This window comes from Juglans regia, chromosome 12, assembly GCF_001411555.2.
Source record: "Juglans regia cultivar Chandler chromosome 12, Walnut 2.0, whole genome shotgun sequence".
Taxonomy (NCBI): domain Eukaryota; kingdom Viridiplantae; phylum Streptophyta; class Magnoliopsida; order Fagales; family Juglandaceae; genus Juglans; species Juglans regia.
Genome location: NC_049912.1, coordinates 21,598,430 through 21,620,861, shown reverse-complemented (window position 1 = coordinate 21,620,861; position 22,432 = coordinate 21,598,430). Strand labels below are relative to the sequence as shown.

Sequence of the window (22,432 nt, the reverse complement as noted above, 5' to 3'; positions counted from 1 at the left end):
AATAATAATTATTATTCTGCTTCGGCTAAATATAAATAAAATATTGTTAATTTTAAGCTGTTTTAGTTAAAAAAAATTAAATTATCTCGTTTTATTTTATATAATTATTATAATTATTAAATAAAATATAATAAATAATTTAATTTTTTTAAATTTTAAAATAAAAATAATATTATAATAATATTTTATATCATTTTTAATAAAATATCTTATCTCTATCTTATCTAATTATATAGAATAAATATAGATATAAATTACTATTAAAAACATATATTTTATATACATAATGTGGTATTATTAGATTATACATTTTTTTAAATGAATATTAAAAATAATCACACAATAAATATAAAATATATATTATTATAATAATTCATCTCTAACATTACCAATTGTATAAAAAAAGTGACAAAACGACAATTATAGAATAATTACCGTTAAAATTCAATTTCCGACCTGCAGAAGCAGAACAACTCTTTTTTTTTTCTTTTATCGCCGACACTTGTCTTTGACTTTTATTGCTTTTTTTTTTAATAATTAAAAAAAACGTAGAGATCAAAACGAGTAAGATGACGGAGAAAAGAAATTATCAATCTGCAAGAACACTCTCATTGGAATGGTTAAATTAAAATACATTTTTAATGAATGTAAGATGAATTTAACTTTTAGCTATTTTATTTTTATAAATCTTCACATTGGAATAGCCATTTTTTCATTATATGATAATAAAATAATATAAGATGAATTTAATTTTGACTATTCACATCAAATTTCTAAATTGAATTATCCATTTATTCATTATATAGTAATGAGTAATTAATAATTTTGAAAATTTTTTAATTTTTTTAATTATAAATTTATTTTATTTTATCATATTTTACTATTTATAATATTATATATTAATTTGTAATTGTATTCTAATTATATTTTTTCAATTTTGATTTAAAATAGAGAGATAAATAATTAATATTAAAAGGAGAGAGAAATAAATAATATAAAAATGATTTGATGAATGAATAGTGTGTTCCAAATTTAAAAATTAGTTTAGATATTACTGTAGCTATATTCCAAATATTTGGAATATAGCTAATTCAATATGAGCAATTTATTGACTTAATAGCTAAATTCTCATTGGATTTAACTTTTAGCTAATCCAATGAGAATGCTCTAAGAAATATTTTGAGTGTAGTTTATGGTAGTAATTAACGTAACAGATATTATTGGAAAGATATATGGCGTGTTTTCCGAAAGAAAACTTGGGGTATTTGAAGCAAGCGTACTCCACATGATCATGGTCTTCTTCTCCAACACAACTCAAACTAATTCCAATTACTTGAAAGCTTTCTTTGATGCAGAACAGATTGGGTGGGCTGGACATGTGGTTACTGCATCTTTCTTGGTAGAAACCTCTTGGAGCTCTCACAAATGGAAACTGGCTGGCATCTTTTTTGTTGCTTGTGTCAATTGCTTAGACATTATTTGTCGAGTAATATTAAATATATGTCCTAAATAGATAAATTTCATATAATACATTTGTTTTAAAATGAGGTCTACTTTTATATAAAGACTTTTACGTGGTTTGTCTATTTAAAACTTGTATAAATCATTTCTCTTATATTTAATCGTGAACTTCTATATGTGTATCTTTATTCTTTAGTATTTGGTTGTAAATAGGCCGGGGTTACTTGTGGGGATTATATAGTGTGTGGAACACATTGGGAAAGTGCCCATCTGCTGCTGCAGAGAAAGCATAGTTGGCAGAAATGTATGATGCTGTGATTTTTAGTTGCAAGGATGCTTTATTCTCTGAATGTCTTTGTGGAAGCAGAACAGGAGACTATGCCATTTTTCAGTCCTCTGATGGTTGCATTCTGACAATATATAATGAGCCTCAAATCAGTTTTTCGCAGGTTGCATTGAGAATAAAGTTAGCTAGTAGAATGGACCTAAAAATCTTCCCTTTGAACATGCTTTGGTTGGTGAATCTTGAAGTTCAAGGGAAGATTGATTCTATGCTTGAAAAGAGGTTAGAAGCAAAGGGTGGGGAAAGGAAGTGGAGTGTGTAACAATGATAGAACCGCAGCTAGCCACGGTGCCACGGAGGTGGTTTACGGCAGTGGCGGTGGTGAAGGGGTGGAGGAGTAGGTTGGACAGGAGGCCAAGGAATAGTGGGAGATAAGAGGAGTTCCCAGAAGGCTATATATATGCCTATATCCTGTCTTTGCGTACAATTTACTCCTTTCCCAAAAATAATTAACATTGATCTGTGCAGAGTCCAAAATCACCAGACCCTTTAGAGCAGGGTGTTACAAGGTGTTAGCCCATTGGATTCAATGATGGTCCACAAAAACGTGAGATAGGTCCCACTATGGTCAGGCCCAGTAATGCAGTTCTTACAGCAACCTGGCCCTTTTGCATTTTAGGTAGACAGAGAGCCTCAGTGGCGAATGGTGGAAATTAGGAGTAGTGGAATTATTCTCTTCTACAAAGGAAGAAAGTGAAAATAATTTGTAGAACATTAATTAAATTTCACCTATATATTTAATATGATTTTAATTATTAGCTACCCATTTCTGGATTCAATAAGAAAAATTAATTAACACTCATTACAAGCCGATTAATTAATTAATTAATTTTTTATTTAATGTTTTTATATAAGAATTAATACAAAGCTCTATTATAATGTACCAATACTTAGACACATAATTCACCCATTACATATCACAACAAAATCATAATCATTACCTTGCATTACATATATTATATGTAGTAAGATACTCTTCTTTTCGTGAATCTCATTTTTCAATTTTTCAATTGAAACTGTTAAGAATATAATACAAATAATTAAATATATCTCTTTCCATAAATTTAAATTCTTGGGACAAGTGATAATTTCACAAGTATCAAGATACATGTTTTAATTAAATATTCCATCAATAAGCTCATTAATTTAATAAAAATTATTAAATATACATCTTTATATCAATTTAAACTTTTGGGGACAAGTTATAAGTTTTCTAATGGGACATTATATAAGTGAATTTAGTATTAATATAGATAATTAAGTTATTTTGGGGGCAATTAATCAATCGAGACGGATTAGGGTTTTAAGAACTCTATCGTTATGAATAAGTTATCTTAAGAAATCTAAAGTATCTTATTCGGGGAACACGCGTAGATGAACCGAAACCTGATCTTCTTGATGAAGCTCAACCACATAGTAATTTTAATTTAGAAGTGATTAAAGTTCACAAATTAAACTACAATATTAGAAGATAAAGTTTAAACTTTGGAACAAGAATATTTTAAGGGGTTCCAATGAGATATGCTTGCTTCAGTCCCCATCCTTGTTCAAAGTTTTTTAAAAAAGGAAAGGTAATCATAAGAGGTGTACGAGTAGAATCTAATTGGTTTGCATTAAGCACTTATGGAAACAGGGATTAAGAGGGTAAAAAAGGATGTCGGCAATGCTGTGTTTATGGTCCACATTTTCCTAAAAAGCCTAATCACACTAAGCTATCTTACTCATTGGAAAAGGTGGGAGGGGGGAATAGCAAGAGCTTTAGAGGCTTTTCCAACATCTTAGAGATTTGTCCTTATGAAAAAAATTGTAAGAGATGGGATGGCAGCTTGGGGTTTTTGAGTCGTGGAGATATGTAGAAAAGAAATGATATTTGTAGTACTAATCGTTGTGTGTATTATTTTTAAAAAAATAAATAAATATAAAATATATTTTTTTTTTATATTTTTAAAAAAATACATCATATTTATATAATTTATAATTATATCTAATATTACACTATGTGAAAAGCTGGGATCCTTTGTTGATCAATGACTAGAACTTCTAGGGGAGGACAGAGAGTTTGAAGCAGAGGGAACATGATGGCCTCCATGCTTACATATCCATGCCTGGCCCTCCCAACATTTTCAATGACTTCAAAAAGAGCTACGAATCTCTTGAAACTCCCACCCCCTGCACACCCCTCTCTCTCTCTGTAGTTGGCCCAATCCTAAGCATCGTGAATGACAGCATGTTTATGTCAGCAGCACTGTATGATCAGAAAGTGGCAATTGTTAAGTCAGGTTTCACTTTCACTATAATTCAAATAAAAAAAAACTCAAACACTATCTCAATCCGGGTCAGCACTATATAGCTAGATAGCTAGAACTACTACTACTACTCCATCAAACCCTTTTATTTCATGATTTCCCTATGTTTCTGATAGACATATGATCCAATTATGAAGACATTCTTTTGGGAGACCTAAGTCCCATAGAAGCTGTGACTGTTCTTTGATCTATAATAAGGTCCCAACATGGTGTACATGTAGAAATAAATGTAGTGCATGCTGCCAGTCTGCCACTCAATTTAAGAGCATGAGAACTGATCTTTCCTGATCAAAACAAAAACAAATTAGGTTTAGTAAGTACTCTTAGAAGAACCCAACAAAAACAAGAGAGATTTGATGGTTCAAATCTTATGATCAATGTATAACAAATTAGGATAAGCAAAGAGATCATATATAATAAGATACCAAAAAAATATGTAATTAAGTTATGAATAGGGCATTAAAGACAGTAAAGCACTTACTGTTCATGAGTAGCTTAGAGAGAGAGAGAGAGAGAGAGGGGGATGGGGAAGAAAATGATCATCATGCTTTGCGTGGAGCAATCGAGAGAGATTCGGATTTTAACAGGGAAAAAAAAAATAGACACAGACCAGAGAAAGAGAAAAGAAAAATATGAGAGAAGCTTGGGGTTTCAAAGCACGAGAGGAATGATCATGCTTCTTTCTTTCTCTATATTTCCCATGCCCCTAGCTATACATCCATCTAGTTCGAGATAGATTTTGGGAGTGGCAGGCTGGCTAGCTAGGCCAGGGGGGGCAGGGCTCGAGGTGTGACATAAAGATAATATCACTTACATATATTATTAGGTCACCCTGGAGGGCTTGATGATAAGCTTCTGTTTGTGACTTTGTGGGGACTCCCACTGCAAAATGCATGCACCAAAAAAATAAAAATAAAAAAGAGAAATTTTATTGATAAATAAGAATAAAAAAAAATATTATTATTTTAAAATATATATTATAATAATTATAATTATTTTAAATATAATTATATAAACTTTCATGAACCATCTTTATATATGTAAACTAACTCAAAAAAAAAAAAAAAAAAAAACTTCCTCAACATGTCTTGTTTGTTTGCTTCCAAAACTCTTTAGTACCAAAGATGTATGCATGATTCTCTTGTGGGAGCCATCTTATAAGTAGATTAATTAAGACACATTTTTAATGTTTGGAGGTCCCCTTTGTCACACCATTGAATGCCCTTCACTTCCATGATCATGACCATTTTTATCTTCCCGAGTTGATATTGAAAGAAAAGAACCCTGATCAACTACAGTACTATTTGTCTGTCATTTGTCAAGATCTTTTCTGGATGCATGCCTATATAACTTTTTAAAATTTTCTTTTAAACTGGTAGTAGTGTCATTGCATTCATCAAGATTCTTAATATTCCAAATCCACAAAGATCATTTGAGTCGGCCTGTTATTATTATTTTTTGACTGAATTAATAGATATCAGTCGCATGCATGCATGTGAATCCTAAAGGCCGACTAAGCATTCATATCATGTATGTATGCATGCATGGCAGATATTCATGCATTCATGTGCCAGCCATCATCATGCATTAATATTGCCATGCATGCATGAATCTCTTGAGAAACATAAATTGGCCTCCTTATGTCATTTACCAGCTTTCATCACAATCCTAAATGACCCCATAATCATGAAATCCATGTCGGTTTGCTGCACGTACGGCCACTTAATGCAGATTGTTCAAATTAGGAAAAGTATTTATCAAGAATGACATGAAAACTACAAAAGATAAGAGAACTGAGAGATCAGTGATGTTCCATGAAAAATGAACCCCAAAACTCATCTCAATGGCAGATCCATGCCATAACAAAGATCTGGTGGTGGGGCTCCATTAATATAACCTTGGGATAGCTTTTGTGCGCATGCTACAGTAGCACCATGTGCTGCTCGTTAGTCGTCGTTAGTGCTCCAAAACAATAAATACATGTATGACAAGTTTCGTGCACACCCTTACTTAAATTTTTTGAATAGTAATGGAGTGTTATATGTACTTATATATTATTTTATTTATAATTTTACATACATGTATAAAACCCATTTTATCATTTTTATTTTTAAATTTTATAATCTTTAGCATATTATAAATAACTGATACATCAACACGTACTGTATTGTTATGAAAGTATAAATAGTATTTTTTAATATGTTTTTTTTTTTTACTAGATTTCACCTTTTTTTTTTAAAACCATAGACATGTACAAGTCATTTTCATATGCAATAATATTTTGGTAGACGATATATATAAATATGTAATATTGGCGGCTAAGCTGGCTTGATACATATATAGCATATATATATATATATATATGTATGCAAAGTAGTAGAGATCAGCAACATGAATAGTGGCGCAGCCGATGGATGAGATGGAGGACCCCAGTGGGGAATCCATGTCCCAAAAATGCAGTAGGGGAGTGGAACAAGGATGGACCCAATGTGCCAAGGAGTTGGGGCACATTAGCTAGATGATGTGTATAGCTGAATGGGTCTTTGCCACGGTGGTTGTCGGGGGGCGCATACGGCTGATCATGAGTGGGACCAATCATGGGAGGTGGGTTTAGGGCTGCATCGACTTATATGATTTGGGTGGGAGGTTGGCCGAGATCATGCCTATGTTTATATACCTTACTTATTTGTGGGACCAATCTTAATTAGATTAATTAGCTAGCTAGCTAGCTGGTTCTTTCTTTCTTTCTTTCTTTCTTTCAAATTAACTCTTTCCAAAATCCTAATTTAATTTTACTTCCCAATCTTCCATGAAACTAAACACCATTAAACCAACCCCCCAAGATGGAGAGAGAGAGAGAGAGAGAGTTTGGTAATTGAGACTTTTTAAGTAAGATCATCTGATTCAACATTTGGTATAAAAAGTTGGGGCAAGTGTTTGACCATTTTTGTGTGTCGACATCTTGAAATAGTGTTGGTTTTTTTGCAAGTTTGGTACTGCGCGTGCAGCACAAAGAGGTGGGTTTGTGGTCATAATGGAGGCTGCCAGCCTCACCCACACACCATCACATTTATTCATGACCCATACTCTCTCCATCGATCATTCCACCACAAACACTCTCAAGAAATTTATGAGTCTAATTTATATTATAAAATTAATTTTATAATTGAGAATTGTTCATTTTTTATAAACATACTCAAGATCTTGTTCACATGCAATGTAAAATTATTTTTCAATACCCTTCAAACTTTCAACATTTTTTTATTTTTGAGTGTAAAATGTCACAATTTTCCATCATTTCCTTCCCCCTTCCTATATAATATATAGTATACCTAGCAGCTACCTATTCTCCACTCTTTCCCTTAATGTATACCTTTTCTACCTATCTATATATAGCTTTTATGCGGAAGTTTCCTTAGATCTGATCATGTTACATTATGCAGACTTACCCAAAAAAAAAAAAGGAGAAAGAAGAAAGGATCATGCATGCTGAATTATTAATTGGTATAATCTAGGGCACAAGTCTTATATTAAAAGCCAAGCTAGAAGCTGTGAAAATGTGAAGGGGAAGGTAGTTTATGGAGGTTACTTAGCTTCCTTACAGCTAGCTAGAACAGAACCCCACCAAGTATTAATTATAAATATTGCTTTATTTTCCTTCACAAATACTGCTGTAGTCCTTCCTCTCATATTGAAGTCTAGTACTAGACATCAAAAGCAACTTTATTTTCCGAGTAATATATATCTACAATCATATCTTAATTAATTAATGATATTTTTATAAAAGAATGTTATTTTTATAAATTATTTTATAAACAAAATTACGTTAAGGATTGTGTGTGTTGTAACGTTTTAATAAAAGGATCAAATTACATGATCAATATTTTAAAATGATTAGTCAATAATATAATTTGAATCTCATTGGAACCTTATAAAGAGTAAAAATTTCTCATTTTCAAACAACGTAAGATCTCATACACTATCTACCCTTATCTTTATTATATGGGGTGTCACATGTATATTATTTTCTGGTTTAACGGCTAATTTTCAAGAATATTTAAATTACGCATATGTATGTTTAATTAGATCAAAATGAAAATTGCGAAATGCTTTGAGAAACACGAAAATTGAAATGTTGATAATGCATGCTCACACAATTAACACATATAAATATATATATATATTTATAGCTTCATGAATTTCCATATATATATAAATGAAAGAAATAAAAATGATGCGAGTGCCTTTGATCTCACGTACGTACGGGTTGATCTCGATCTCCCCCTAATTCAAGGATATTCTCATAATTATTTACTTGCCACGCTTGATTCCTTATGTCTCTTTTTCTTCACCTTTCTGTTTTTATTTTGCAAACTAAATTATTATTTTAAGGTAAAAATATTGATGATATATTGGGCACGTCTATAGCTTTTGATCTGGGTTAACACCCCTGCTCTCCCAAGGATCGACAGCACTGTACAGCCTTTATCATCAGTACTTATTTGTTTTTCATACATTAATTACTGCATGCATGTAACATATTTTTAGATCTCTATCTTTCCAACACCACTTCCTGCATTATCCAATAACACAATTATCCCAAGAACTGGATCAGGATGATCAGCTAGCTCTAGCTCCTTGCATGCATGATTTTCTTGAGTTTTAAAGCTCGATCGATCGATCGATCGGTTTTGTCTTGTCTTGTTTAGGGTATGGCTACTTGAGAACACCTATAAGCGGCAAATTAACCTGATCAGCAGCAACCCAAAATCATTAATGTTGTCATGCATTTCAACGTAAAATCTAGTTCTGGTTTATGATTATGTTTGTGTTTCATAATGCCTATCAAGCAAATAAATGATTTTTGACAGATTTTTTGACCACCAGTACTAGTCTTGATCGATGCATTTTCCTTCAGCTGTTTCTTGAATCATCAACAGTTTTCTATGTGCAGGAGCTGTTGCTAGATTGATCGTTTTGTTTGTCTAATCTCGAGCAAAGGATATGATATTGTCCCATCACACCATAATGGGTTGTCGTTTTCTTTAACCAGTTTTAACATCTTCCATTGACCAGAATAATCACCATTATTATTATCCTTATGATAAGAAGTTTTACTGTTGTTTTTCGAACTAATTAACTGTATGCAATGGCGGAAAAAATGAGGATGTCATTGAACATGAACTTGGAAAAAGACACAAAATGCATGCCTCCCTGTTTTTCCAATGACTCTGCTCAAAATGTGAAGTTTTTTTTTTTTTTTTCTGACCAAGCATCCACTGAACACACACCAACAAGATGATTTTATTTGCCCTTACTAAAAACACTGTAACGAGCAAAAGTAATATTTATCATATGCCAAAATACTGTTTGTTCTTTTATTTTTTTTGGGTGGTCGTCATACATGAGCACTACCGACAACATGTTTTTCTGATCTATTTAATGAAGTTTTTGTTACCATGTCATCTTTCTTTGATGGCTATCTACTAGTTCCATTGAATCAGAGATCTCTAAAAATACTCATGAAATATATAATAAAATTATTGATAATTTTGCATTATATATAGAGAAATGATAGTTACAGTCGTGAATGCATAAGCGCCGCACAATCTCTTTGAAAAAAGTGAATAAATAATATAAGACCAAATAAAAAAAAATTAATTTTTTAATAATAGACCTCATTTTTTTTCAAAATAATTGTATGATGCTTGGCTTCACAACTGCAAGTAGTATTACTTTTATTTATATATATATATATATATATATATGATGTTTTTCAAGTGGTTTCCAATGGCACACTGATCAGTGCAAGTTAAAGATTATTTATATATATATATCATCTCAAGATCGCATTAAAATGGTCATGTATATGTACCAATGTATATATTAAAAACTTCCAAAACATGCATGCAGCCTGCAGGGCTTTAAAATTTTTGACAGGGCATGCAGGGGACTAACACAGAGTTCTTTGAAAATGATGTGCTCTGAGTCTATATATATATATATGGGAGATAATGATATGGTTTGGAACAAACTGGTGAATTTTACCAAAGCTTAATGACAAAAAAAACAAACAAGATTGCGCGTGGGCATAAATTCCATTCTCTCTTGTAGTCTGCTCAAAGATTTGGCACAAAAAAATTTGGAACACATATCATCATCTTATATACTTCATTATGCCTGCAATAATTACTCTTGGTTGCATAGCCCGCATGCCCTAAACAAAGCCTTCCATCCCTCACTTCCTCACCCTCTCTCTCTCTCTCTCTCACACCTATAAATTTCATCCACCACCACTTCTCTCTTTCACCTGTAGTTGCACACTCCCACTACATATCTAATCTCTTTCAATTCTCTGCACATCTCATTCATTTCTCCCATATTATACCATCTCTTTCAGTATCAATCTCTCTGTGTTTCATCCAAACAAATTATTAATGGCAGCCTCTGGTTTTGAAGGCTTTGAGAAGCGCCTGGAGCTCCAGTTCTTTGGAGATGATCCTTCAGTGCTGACAGGCATGGGTCTGAGGCAGCTCGAGTTCGAGTCCCTAGAACAAGTCCTAGATGCTGTGCAATGCACCGTGGTCTCGGCTGTGGGAAACCACTTCTTCGATGCCTACGTGTTATCAGAGTCCAGCCTCTTCGTCTACCCCACAAAGATCATCATCAAGACATGCGGGACCACCCAGCTTCTCAAATCCATCCGTCCGTTGCTTCTCTACGCACGTCACCTTGGCCTCACTCTCTGCTCCTGCCGCTACACTCGAGGTAGCTTTATCTTCCCCATGGCACAGCCCTTTCCCCACACCAGCTTCAAGGAAGAAGTTATCTATTTGGAAGATTGCCTCCCCAGCAATCTTTGCTATAGAAAGGCCTCGGTTATGCCCTCTAAAATCCCCTCCCATTCTTGGCATGTTTTCACTGCTGCTAGCGATGAGGCTCACGTGATGATCGGCAGCACCCCGCATGTTCCTGACGTGCTGTACACACTGGAAATCTGCATGACAGAGCTCGACCGTGTCCTCGCTCGCAAATTCTTTAAGCGTCCCGGGGATGAAAAGACCGGCGATTCTGCAGGGAAAGAGATGACCAAGCTGACTGGTATCGGAGACATTAACCCCGGTGCTCTTATTTGTGATTTTGCGTTCGATCCTTGCGGTTACTCCATGAATGGCATTATCGATGGTGACCGCTACTCCACCATTCATGTAACCCCTGAGGATGGTTTCAGCTACGCCAGCTTCGAGTTCGTTGGGTCCATTTACGATGATCACGACGATGATGTTGCTCAGGTTTTGAAGAAGGTGGTGCAAGTCTTCCGGCCGGCAACCATGTCTGTATCGACTACATGCACAAGCCATGAGGTGTGGACAAAGGTGGCAACAGCGCTCGAGCCTCTTGGTTGGAAATGCCGGAGTTGCACAATGGATGAATTCCCGGCGGCCGGGAGTGTAGTGTTTCAAACGTTTACGAGTCGCCGGAAGTAAGCGATCGACCGGGAAGAATTGGCAATGGTGGTTGCGGTGGTGGTAGATATGATCAGAAGGAGTTCGTTCCAATAGGAGGAAAAAAGAGATCAGAACTAGGGAGTTAGAGTTAGTTGAAAATCGTAGGGGTGGGTGATCATGATGACGATCGATCGACGACGTGGACGAATCTGATTGGGTAACAAGATGATGAATGTGGGGTTGACTTGTGCAGAAAGATTTTCAAAAAAAAAAAAAAAAAAAGTTGGGGGGGAAAATATATATAAGAGATGATGAGGGGCTGATTTGGTAAGTAGGAAGCAGAAATTAAAAGGGTTTGGTGGGATACTGGGATATCGATCTCATCATCATGATAAGGCACCCCACTTAGAGTTGCACGCCTAAGATTTTGAGGATTTGATAGTGGTGGGAAGAGAAGATCAGAAGGGTTAAAAAAGTGCACTTGTTTCATGAGTTCATATTGAAGTACTCTTTCAATATTGATCTCCATCTTCTTCTATTCTTTCTATATTTCATTTCTTTCAAAAAAAAAGACAGAACATATCCTTCTCTTTTCCTTTTCCTTTTGTCTCTTTTCATGTAATTTGTTTCTACATTATAATTAGAAAGACAAATCCACTTGATCTCGTTTTATAATGTTGTTTCCCAAATCAACTTCATGGGATGATCAGTAGTAGTACTACTAGTACTTGATCAACATATATAAAAGGGCTAAGCTTAATTGAGATCAGAATTAAAGATAGTAAATTGGGAATATTTAATGCATGGGACATGCATGACCTCATGTTTAATTTCATGAGTTTGATCATTGTGCATGCATGCATCCATCCTGGTTTTTGCATATATGGGTGGTACTGTACGTTTCCTATAAGAGTATCCTTACTTTCATTAACAATATTTATCTGTTATCACGACAAGAAAATAAAATACCAACCAAAAGATCATTTATATTTGTCATTCTTTTTTCTTTTTTCTTTTTATACATCAGGTGATGTCGGGGGGTCAAATCCATGATCTCTATTTTAAAGATGTGGGCGGTCTTTATGCAATCACGCCACATGCCGTTGGCATATTTACCATTCATTTGCGTAGCAACCGGTTGTTAATTTTCATCGCATGCAATTAATGTTGTTGATATATATATAGCTCGAGTTTAATTACTACTTGGACATATATAAGTAGTAGTACTGTTGACTGCACCCTAACAGTACGTACAACTAAACGCACTTAGGACCGCCAACAAAGGCTACCGTACGTACGTACGTAAGTACGTGCATGCATGCATGGGATACATGAATATCTCAGGACGTGTTCTACAATTGCATGCATGCAATTAGCAGTGTACGTGTGTAATGAATTATCCCTCCACTAGTCTAGCCCTAACTGTATACTAAATTTTCACAAACAATTTCCATGCTTTACAAATTTATAAACTGAATAGCAAATAATAAAAATGCATGCTGTTCAATGTTGTTTTGGAGGTAATAAAATCCGAAAAACAGAGGATGTTCAAGTACTTCTAGTTCTACATCTACTACACAAGACGTCTGATTTATATCCAAATTAGTCTAAGGTTCGGATTCTATGTACTGGGTGCAAATAATATCTAGCAGTAATCAAGTAGCTACGTTTGGGTAGTGAGAATACTTGAGAAGTGTTGAGAATGTTTGTGAATAGTTATGAATAGAGATTGAAGTGGGTTTGTGGATCCTATTAAGAATATTTTGAGTTGTTTGGATGTATGAATTGATGTATGTTGAGTTGTTGACTTTTAGATAGATAATTGAAAAAAATGTGGATCCCATCAGTGATTAATTTTTTTTAATGATGATTTTATTTATATATAATAGTGATAAATATTATAATGATTTTATTTTTTTATTTATATATAATAGTGATAAATATTATAGTGATTTTATTTTTTATTTATATTTAATAGTGATAAATATTATAGTTATTTTATTTTTTATGTATATATAATAGTGATAAATATTATAATAATTTTTGGAGAGACTTTGATATGAAGATAATTTATTATATTTGACATGTGGAATATTTTCATTCGTATGAGAATATTTAAAAAGTATTGAGTTATTTTTGCTATCCAAACGTGATGGCATTTTGGATTAGGCTGAACCGACTCAAAGTACAGTACCTGAAGTTGCAATTGGCCGTTCAAGGGAATTAAGCCCGCAGTTGAGATAAATCCAAACTCCTATTGGGTCATAAGGACATGATCGCTTTCACTGGTCAGACCCAAGTTGAGAGTTCCAACCTTCATTGGTTTCCCATGCACCTTGTTAATTTGTTTGTGCATGCCTCAAAAGTAAAAACAAAGGTTCATGTGTAGAAGTTTTGTAGAAATTGATGCATTACAATTTCTTTTTTCTTTTACTTTTTAGTTTTTGGAAACAAAATATATGGAAATCATTATTACTAGCATATGAATATTTTAATTTCCAAAAATTTTAATTTTAATTTTTTAAGTTTTATTTAAAAATTATAATTTCGATACTTTTAAACGTTTTCATGGCTGCCACTTCAAGAAAATTACTTATTTGTTGCCAGCTATTTTTTACAAAAATGATTATTTCTTATTAAAATGAATCTATTTTTGTCTCAAATAGTCATTCTTGTTACAAATAATCTGTTACAAATACTCATTTTTCGTGCTATTAACTAGACAAAAGTTCTAATGGAATGGAAGATTTTTTATGGCCAGAGAATGCGAGGTTAAGTTTAAAAGATAAGAATAATATTAGTCGGTATATATGATGACTAGAGATGACAAAATGAAGAAGAAAAATTCTTTTTTTCAGCTAATATTTACCACCCTACACTCCACACCCTATGAAAAATACCGTCATACCCTATGAAAAACACTCTCACACCCTATGAAAAATCTATATGTGTGAGGTGTGAGAGTGAATAGTAGTTGATGTATAGTAAATCTCAATATAAAATAACTAATAATATTCTTTTTTGGCACACCATGAGAACCATAGCTAATTCGTATAATTACTTAGAGATTAGAGACAAATAAATTAATAAGTCAAATCGTTTCCACATATTGATTAATTAATTAATTTCGTCTGTTCAAATCTTAAAATAAATAACAAAAAAAGAAGAGAAGAAATAAAGCAAGAGGTAAAGGTTTGATGCCTAAAGAAGTAATTTTGTTTAAATAATCATGGGCCTATATATAAACCCAAGCAGCTTGCATCCTGTGAATTTCTCAAACTACTAATTTAAAATATTGTAAAATATTTAATTAGATATAATAGAGTATAGAATCGAAATTGAACTCAAAATTATCTCTATATATTGTGATATAATGCTAAATTTATCACTCATTTTAAAAAATTTAGTTAATGAGAAAATATAAATTTTATTATTTAATTTATATATTTATTGCTAAGAAGAAAAATATTTTTTACAAACTCATTGATCGATGCGACTGATCACTTCTACATTAATGAATCAGTGATGTTGATAATGTATCGATAAGTCAGTTTGTTGATAGACATTCATGTTTTCTTTAATATAAGAATTAAGTGCAATTATGAGAAGAATAATGACTTCATAGAACCACGAGATCAACAGCTTTGCCGAAAGTGAAGATATGATACCTCACGTGTGCAGGTAACAAAGTTTTTAGGAGTTTCTTATTCGTAATATTTACCAGTAAACTTATGCATAATTTCATATAAAATGTTAAATTATAAAAATATTTTTATTATAAAATAAATTTTACTATTCATATAAAACTATATTACTTTATAAATTTATTTTTATATAATCTATTTGTGTACGTAATACTTTTCTTATTAATCACATGCAAAATAAAATCATTGTTCAAATATTAATGCATTTTTTTTAATGATAAAATAAAGCTGTAGGTAGTATAAACTACGTGGGAGAGACCACCAAGATGGTAGCTCAATTGGTATGAGATGGTATTTTATGATTTCGAGGTCAGGAGCTAAAGTCAGAACATAAGTTGAAATTACTTATGATAGTAAAGTCTGACCTTTGGGTCATAAGATAAGTTTTGGACTAGCTGGATACTTTGAAGGTGCTGTGGTGACGGCCTCGTCCTTGAGATAGTAACTATGGTTCAAACTAGACATTCAATAGTGAAGAGGGGCTCCTATGATCACGTTTAGGGAGGGTTGCTACTCTGGTCGCCCTGACTCCCCTTTTTCTTAAGAGAACAAAAAAAAAAAAACTACGTGGGAGAGAGATTCCTATCCACAGGGTTGCTACATGTGAATTTTAAAAAATTCTATTGATTATTTTTAAATATATATATACATTATTCCTCTGGTGTGAGGAATTCTATTTAATTAGTTTTAAGCCAAAGTAGCCTTTTAACTTTGAGTAAAGGTGGCAAATCATGTTAACGAGTTGTGTTCGTATCGTGTTCGTATTGTGTATATTATACGTTATAGGTTCATTTGAATATGACCCATTAAGCTTACAACAATGCTAGGTACAACCGGCTATGAAAATCGCGATGCAACCGGTTGTTTTTTTATTATTTATTTCATTTTTTGGATTAAAAAAAAAAAAGGAGAGACCCACCCAAAAAGGGAGGGACCCACCACTCTTTCCCTCTCTTTTATCTTTCGGTACACGTACAATGCCATGGGACCTACTCCAATCACTCCATCTTCATCTTCTTCACCGTCTAGCTCCATCCGAAGCAACTCAGAGCCCTAATTTCATTTCTTGAAGCCATTAAAACATCATAGTAGATGTAGTGGAAACTTTTCACACCCACCTATTAAAGAAAAAGCAATTGTGCCAGTTTCTTAGCCCATGTGACTCTTCTCTAATAAGCTAAAGGTCATTTCGAGTGAGTGATAGAATTTTTTTTCCTCTGGGTATTTGTTTTGAATTGAAGAACTTGTAGAACTAGGTATTTGTTTCCAGCTTTCACTGGAAAATTGAATTGACAATTTCAGCGACAATTAATTTCATTTCGTAGCATTTGGTTGCTCGGTGGTGATGGTATGTTAATCTGTATGTGGTTCCTATGATTTTGCTAATGTAACATATTTATTTCCTTCTTCATGGTTTGCATTTCTGGAAGTTTTTAGTCGAGTTTGATGAATTTTTTCGAATCTGTTTGGAAAGAGACCCATTTTGATTTTGTTCAGTTTTTTATTTTCCCTACCTATTCTGTCGATGGTGGAGGATGCCGGCGATGGAAAGTGGAGGAGAAGAGCACTGCGACGTTGATGGTGGAAAGAGATCGTAGCAGAAACTCGAATCTGTTTGGAAAGAGACCCAGTTTGTTGCTTTCCATTGATGGTGGTGGAGGTCATCCAGTCGGAGGAGTCGTCAATGGGCATGGCACATAGAGTAAAAACAAATTGCGATTGAGGAAGATTTGATGCTTGAAACTTCATCATCATCTTCGTTGCCAACTTTAGTCGACAAGTGGAAGTGCCTCTTGAGGAGTGGTTGTGGCTTCGTTGGTTCGTGGAGAAGACGAAGGGGGGGAGTGGCCGTCTGTGGCTTCGTGGAGAAAAAGATGAAATTTTGCCAGTGTGTTAGAAGGATTTTATTCTTCCTACCTCTTGCAATGTAAAAATAAAACACAGCGTTTCATCAATGACGTGGAGATTTCCCACCGGTTGCACAAGTCGGTTGCAAGAAGCATTTTTCTTAAGCTTAACGGGTCAGATTTCTTAACCTTAACACGATCCATTAAAATAACGGATTGACACGACACGACCTGTTTATATGAATTAATTAAAAATATATCGACACAAGATGACCCGTTTCGATCCATGTCAACCCGTTTATGTAAATGGGTTGAATTAACCTAACTAATTCATTTGAACTGATTAATATAATTTCACATAAAAGTTAAAATCGCAATATCTTCCAAAAATATGAAACTAATTACATAAGTCTAAAATTACAATCTAAACAATAAAAACACCAAAATTACAATCCAGAAGAAGTGTGAGAGGCGGTAGTGTCTTGTAAGAACTGACTCAATTGAGAATTGAGAAAGAGTGAGGGTCTGGGAGAGAGTTAGGAAATACAAAATAGGATTAAGGTATTTTTATTTTTAGGTTAAAAATTATATAATTATAATTTTGAGTAAAAAATTAAACAGGTCTAAACGGTCAGATCTATTAGTGGCCCATTAATGAATCGCGTGTGTCTTAAGAGTTAGTCCGTTTTGATCCGAATTCGTTAACATCAAATCCAAACCCACTAATTTTGCATCGTATTTATGTTAGGTTAACGGGTTGTATAACATATTGACACTCATAATTTGGAGTTGAATTGCAAATTAAACTAATAAATTATTATGTGACTGATTTCTTAGAACAATTACAATCATCTCTAATTCATGTGGTCCAATTAAAAATTAGAAAGATAGATAGATAGATACAATATTAAAATGTTAATATAAATATTGTAGGTCCATAGTGTCTACTTTTTTACAAAATTTGGCAATCTAATTTGATCGTACAATTCCAGAAAATCTCCGTTCCCTTTAAAATCTTTGTCCGAAATATTTTGATTTAAAATGAAAGAAATAATAGAAATAAGTATTGCAATATATATATATATATATATTAATTAAATATATAATAATATAAGACTCATGGATGACAATAGATTTGTTTTATCACTCAAATTCCAAAAGTGGAATATAAATAAATAAATTCTAAACTAATCCCAACCACTTTAAAAAACTTCTCATGCTGTAGAATGCTTTTTCAGTTAGATCAAAACGTTAAAGAGTGGGAGGATGCAAAAGCAAGAAAGCTAATGGAAATGTTGATGGGATGGTTGCTGAGTAAGGCTATATTTCAATGTCAATATAACCTCAATCTATTTTAAATAAATTATTAATAAAATCTAATACTTTTTTAATTTTTTATAAAAAAGTTAAACTCATCTAATTTATTTTGTACATTTAAATATATATCAATTTGTTTGCATTCAAATACATCTAAATGAGATTCATAAAATATTATTATTTATAAATCAACTCAGATCATCTAAAATCACCTCAACTTCTAACCTCTCTCGCAGTATGTTAACGTTGCCCATTTTAAAGCAAGAAAAAGCCTCTCTACAAAAGCATTTTTAGTTTTTAGTTTCTTTGGATACACGTTCTTAAGAGACATCTCTCTATTTGCTTTATTGTACTCAAAATATTTTAATGAACAAAGTTGAATAAAATGAGTTATGTTACATACAGTCACTTTTACGTATTACTCTTTACGCATTCAACTGATGTGATTGGCCAAATCAATTATTTTGTATTAAAAAAAAGTGACGCAGCCAATCATATTTGTAGAGTACGTAAGAAATACATAAAAATGACTGCATATAAAATTTTTAGAATAAAATAAAGGTAAAGTTTCTAAGTGACGACAAATGTGAATTTTATCGGCTTGTGTAGAAAAGAAGTAGGAGTGGTTGGAGTGGACAATATTGAAGCTATGACAACTTGATTCATTGAATGTTATTGAAGCTATTTGATCAAGGGAATCTAATTTATCAAAATTGAGGCCTTTGATTGCAGAAATTTAGCTTCTTTTAAAGCAGTTTGAGGATTATGAAGTGCTCTATATTGAAAGACAAGGTGATGAGCTAGCTCACTTGCTTGCAAGACATGTAGGCTAGTGAAAGTGAAACATACAATAATGGCATTTATAATAAAAACTAAGAATACTGTCCATCGTTCTTTAATAGCAGAACTAGTAGACAAGCTAAACAGGAACTATAAAGGGGGCAGGAGCCTCCCCCCCATAGTTTAAAAAAAAAATACATGTTAATTTTTTATGATTTAATAGGATGATATTAATCTCATCTTCTGTTGGTCCTCTCTCTAAAAAATTATCTTGGCCCCCATCTACAAAATTATTTTGATCTTATAAATTAATACTTATAAGTCCAATTTAAAACAATTTAATCCGATTTAAAAATAAAATAAATAAAATACATCTCGAGTAAAATAAAATGATCTAGTAACATGATGACACATTTTTACTATCAATAAAAAAAAAAAGGAAGTCGGATGTTTTCTTCTCTTCTGCCCGCTACCGCCTACAATTATGCAGTTTCTTGTCCTTACCATTTGCCAAAAGGCAAAAAATGAGGACTTTTGATCATGGGTGCAATTACGTGTGTCTTGAAGCGAATTTTTGGTGCAGATTGCAGCTCTTTTACAAACTACAGTAACAGTAACATTGTAATAGCCTAGTTGCCTACATACATAGTGATAGTTTTGCCACTGCATACATGGTTTGACTTTTCTCTATTTTTTTTTGTTCCATTTTTTTTTTTTACATTTTCTTCTTCTTTCACATATATAATTGTATTAAATCTATTGATGTAATGTTTTTGAAGTTTTTTTTTTTCACTTTTCCCCTTCTTTCATGTACTGATGCAATTATATTTTTGTTTACAATTTTTCTTTTTCTTTTTTAAATAGATTGAATACTACTTGGTTTGGCTTATATACAATTATGTTTATTGAATGGTTATTTATTTTGTTCTTAAAGATTAACTTTAAATTCATGTTTCATGAGTAATTGAATTCATATATATATATATATATATATATATATCTAACTTTATTTTATATGTTTCAATTTGATTTTAAATTTAGATTCATGAATTATGTCTAAATAAAAAACTATCGACTTATTCTTCAAAATAAAATAAGTTGATATTCCAGAAAATTCTTCTAAAATTATAACAATTGAACCTGAGGAAAATCCGGATCTTAACTCTCCAATTGTGGAGTCTGAAGAGATTCATTTTACATCGTCAACATTTGATTCTAAAGAGATTAATATATCTTCTCTACAACGAGATTTAGGATTACGTTCTTCTATGTAGGACTATCTAGTCAATCAACGTGATGAAATAATAAGAGCTTACTTGAAAATGGGTCAATATCAAATACGTCTCTCAAAATATCCATTTTCTGGTTCTGAAAAGCATACTCGTTGCTTTCAAGTTTCTTGGTTTGTATAATTTGCATCTTGGCTAGAGTATTCTCCATCAAATGATGCTACATATTGTTTACCTTGTTATTTTTTTATAATGAAAGTATTTCGACGTTCTAGATGGGATGTACTTACTATCGTAGGATTTAGAAGTTAAAAGAAAATTAATGTTAGAAAACATTGTACCTTTTTGAATCATATTGGGAGGATCATTGCTCTTGTCATAATAATGTTATGAAATTTTGTGAGGATTTAAGATGCTTAAACTATTGACTTCGTATAATGACAAAGTTGGAAAACTTGTTTTGGAGAATGCTCATAAATCTTCTAAGTATACTTCACCCAAAATTAAAAAAGAGATTTTGCAAGTTCTTGCAAAGTAAGTGTGAAACAAAATTCGTGAAAATGTTGAAAATTCTAAATTTTGCTTTATTGTTGATGAGACACAAGATGAGCCTAAGAGGAAGCAAATGACTATAATCTTGAGATTTGTTGATGATGATGATTTTATACAAGAACGATTTTTTGATCTTGTACATGTTAAAGATACATCGGCATTAAGTTTAAAGAATGAAATATCTACAATTCTTTCTCATCATTGTTATGATATTCAAAATATTTATGGGCAAGGATATGATGGTGCTAATAATATGCGTGGTGAATGGAAATGATTGTAATCATTATTTCTTAAAGATTGTCCATATACATACTATGTTCATTGTTTTGTTCACCGATTACAGTTAGCATTAGTTGCTGCATCTAGAGAGGTGGTTTATATTCATGAGTTTTTCTCAAATTTAAATTTCATCATCAATGAGGTGGACGCTTCATGTAAATGTCATGTTGAACTACAAGTTGTTTAGGCAACACAAATTGTACATATGATAGCTATTGATGAACTTGAAAATGAAAAAGGAGCTAACCAAATTGGCACTATCAAACGAGCCGATGATTCTCGTTGGGGTTCTCATTTTTATTCTATTTGCAATCTACTACGAATGTTTGGAGCTACTTGCTCAGTGCTTGAAAACATAATAAAAGAAAGATCTACTTAGTTTCAACGCGAGGATGTGAATACTGCATATAAAATGATTACATCATTTCAATTTATATTTATTTTACATTTAATAAAAAAAAATCATGGGTATTACTATAGTTTTTAGTCAAGTGTTACAGCAAAAATCTCAAGGCATCTTAAATTCCATGAATATGATTTCTACTACAAAATGACTCATTCAAAAGTTAAGAAATGAATGTTGGAAAAATCTACTTGAAAATGTTGTATCTTTCTCCAAGAAATTTGATATTGACATTCCATAATTGAGCTCTCGTTATGTACAAGGTCATGGTCACCATCAACGAGATCACATTATGATAGAACATCATTATCATTTTGAAATATTTAATGCTACTATAGATTTTCAAATGCAAGAGCTTGACAATAAATTTGGTGATGGAGTGACAAAGCTTTTAACCCTTAGCTCAGTTTTGGATCCAAATGATACTTATAAATCATTTAATATTGATAATATCTATTGTCTTGCGGAAAAGTATCATCATCTTAATTTTTTAAAACGAGAAAATTAATTTAAGGTTTCAATTGAAATAATTTGAAGCTGATGTGCTTACTAATCCGAAGTTTTAGAATTTGTCATCTATTGCATATTTATGTCGAGGATTGGTGGAGACAAAGAAATCAAATACATACTATCTTATTGATAGAATGATTTGTCTTGTTTTGACTCTTCCAATATCTATAATGACTAGTGAATGGACATTTTCAATTATGAAAGTGAAATAACTAAAAATTTTGATTTAAATTCAATACTTGATGATTTTATT

General features: G+C 32.3%; 1 protein-coding gene across 1 annotated transcript; it reads left to right on the top strand.

The window, feature by feature from the left end:
- The first annotated feature begins 10,424 nt into the window (after positions 1–10,424).
- Positions 10,425–12,113, top strand: LOC109005800 (S-adenosylmethionine decarboxylase proenzyme 4-like). The gene has a single exon (XM_018984842.2). The coding sequence runs from the start codon at positions 10,548–10,550 to the stop codon at positions 11,595–11,597; it is 1,050 nt and encodes a 349-aa protein (XP_018840387.1). The 5' UTR covers positions 10,425–10,547; the 3' UTR covers positions 11,598–12,113.
- Positions 12,114–22,432: the final 10,319 nt, after the last annotated feature.

Coding starts and splice junctions, on each gene's coding strand:
- LOC109005800 (XM_018984842.2), top strand. CDS start 10,548: ATGGCAGCCTCTGGTTTTGAAGGCTTTGAGAAGCGCCTGGAGCTCCAG.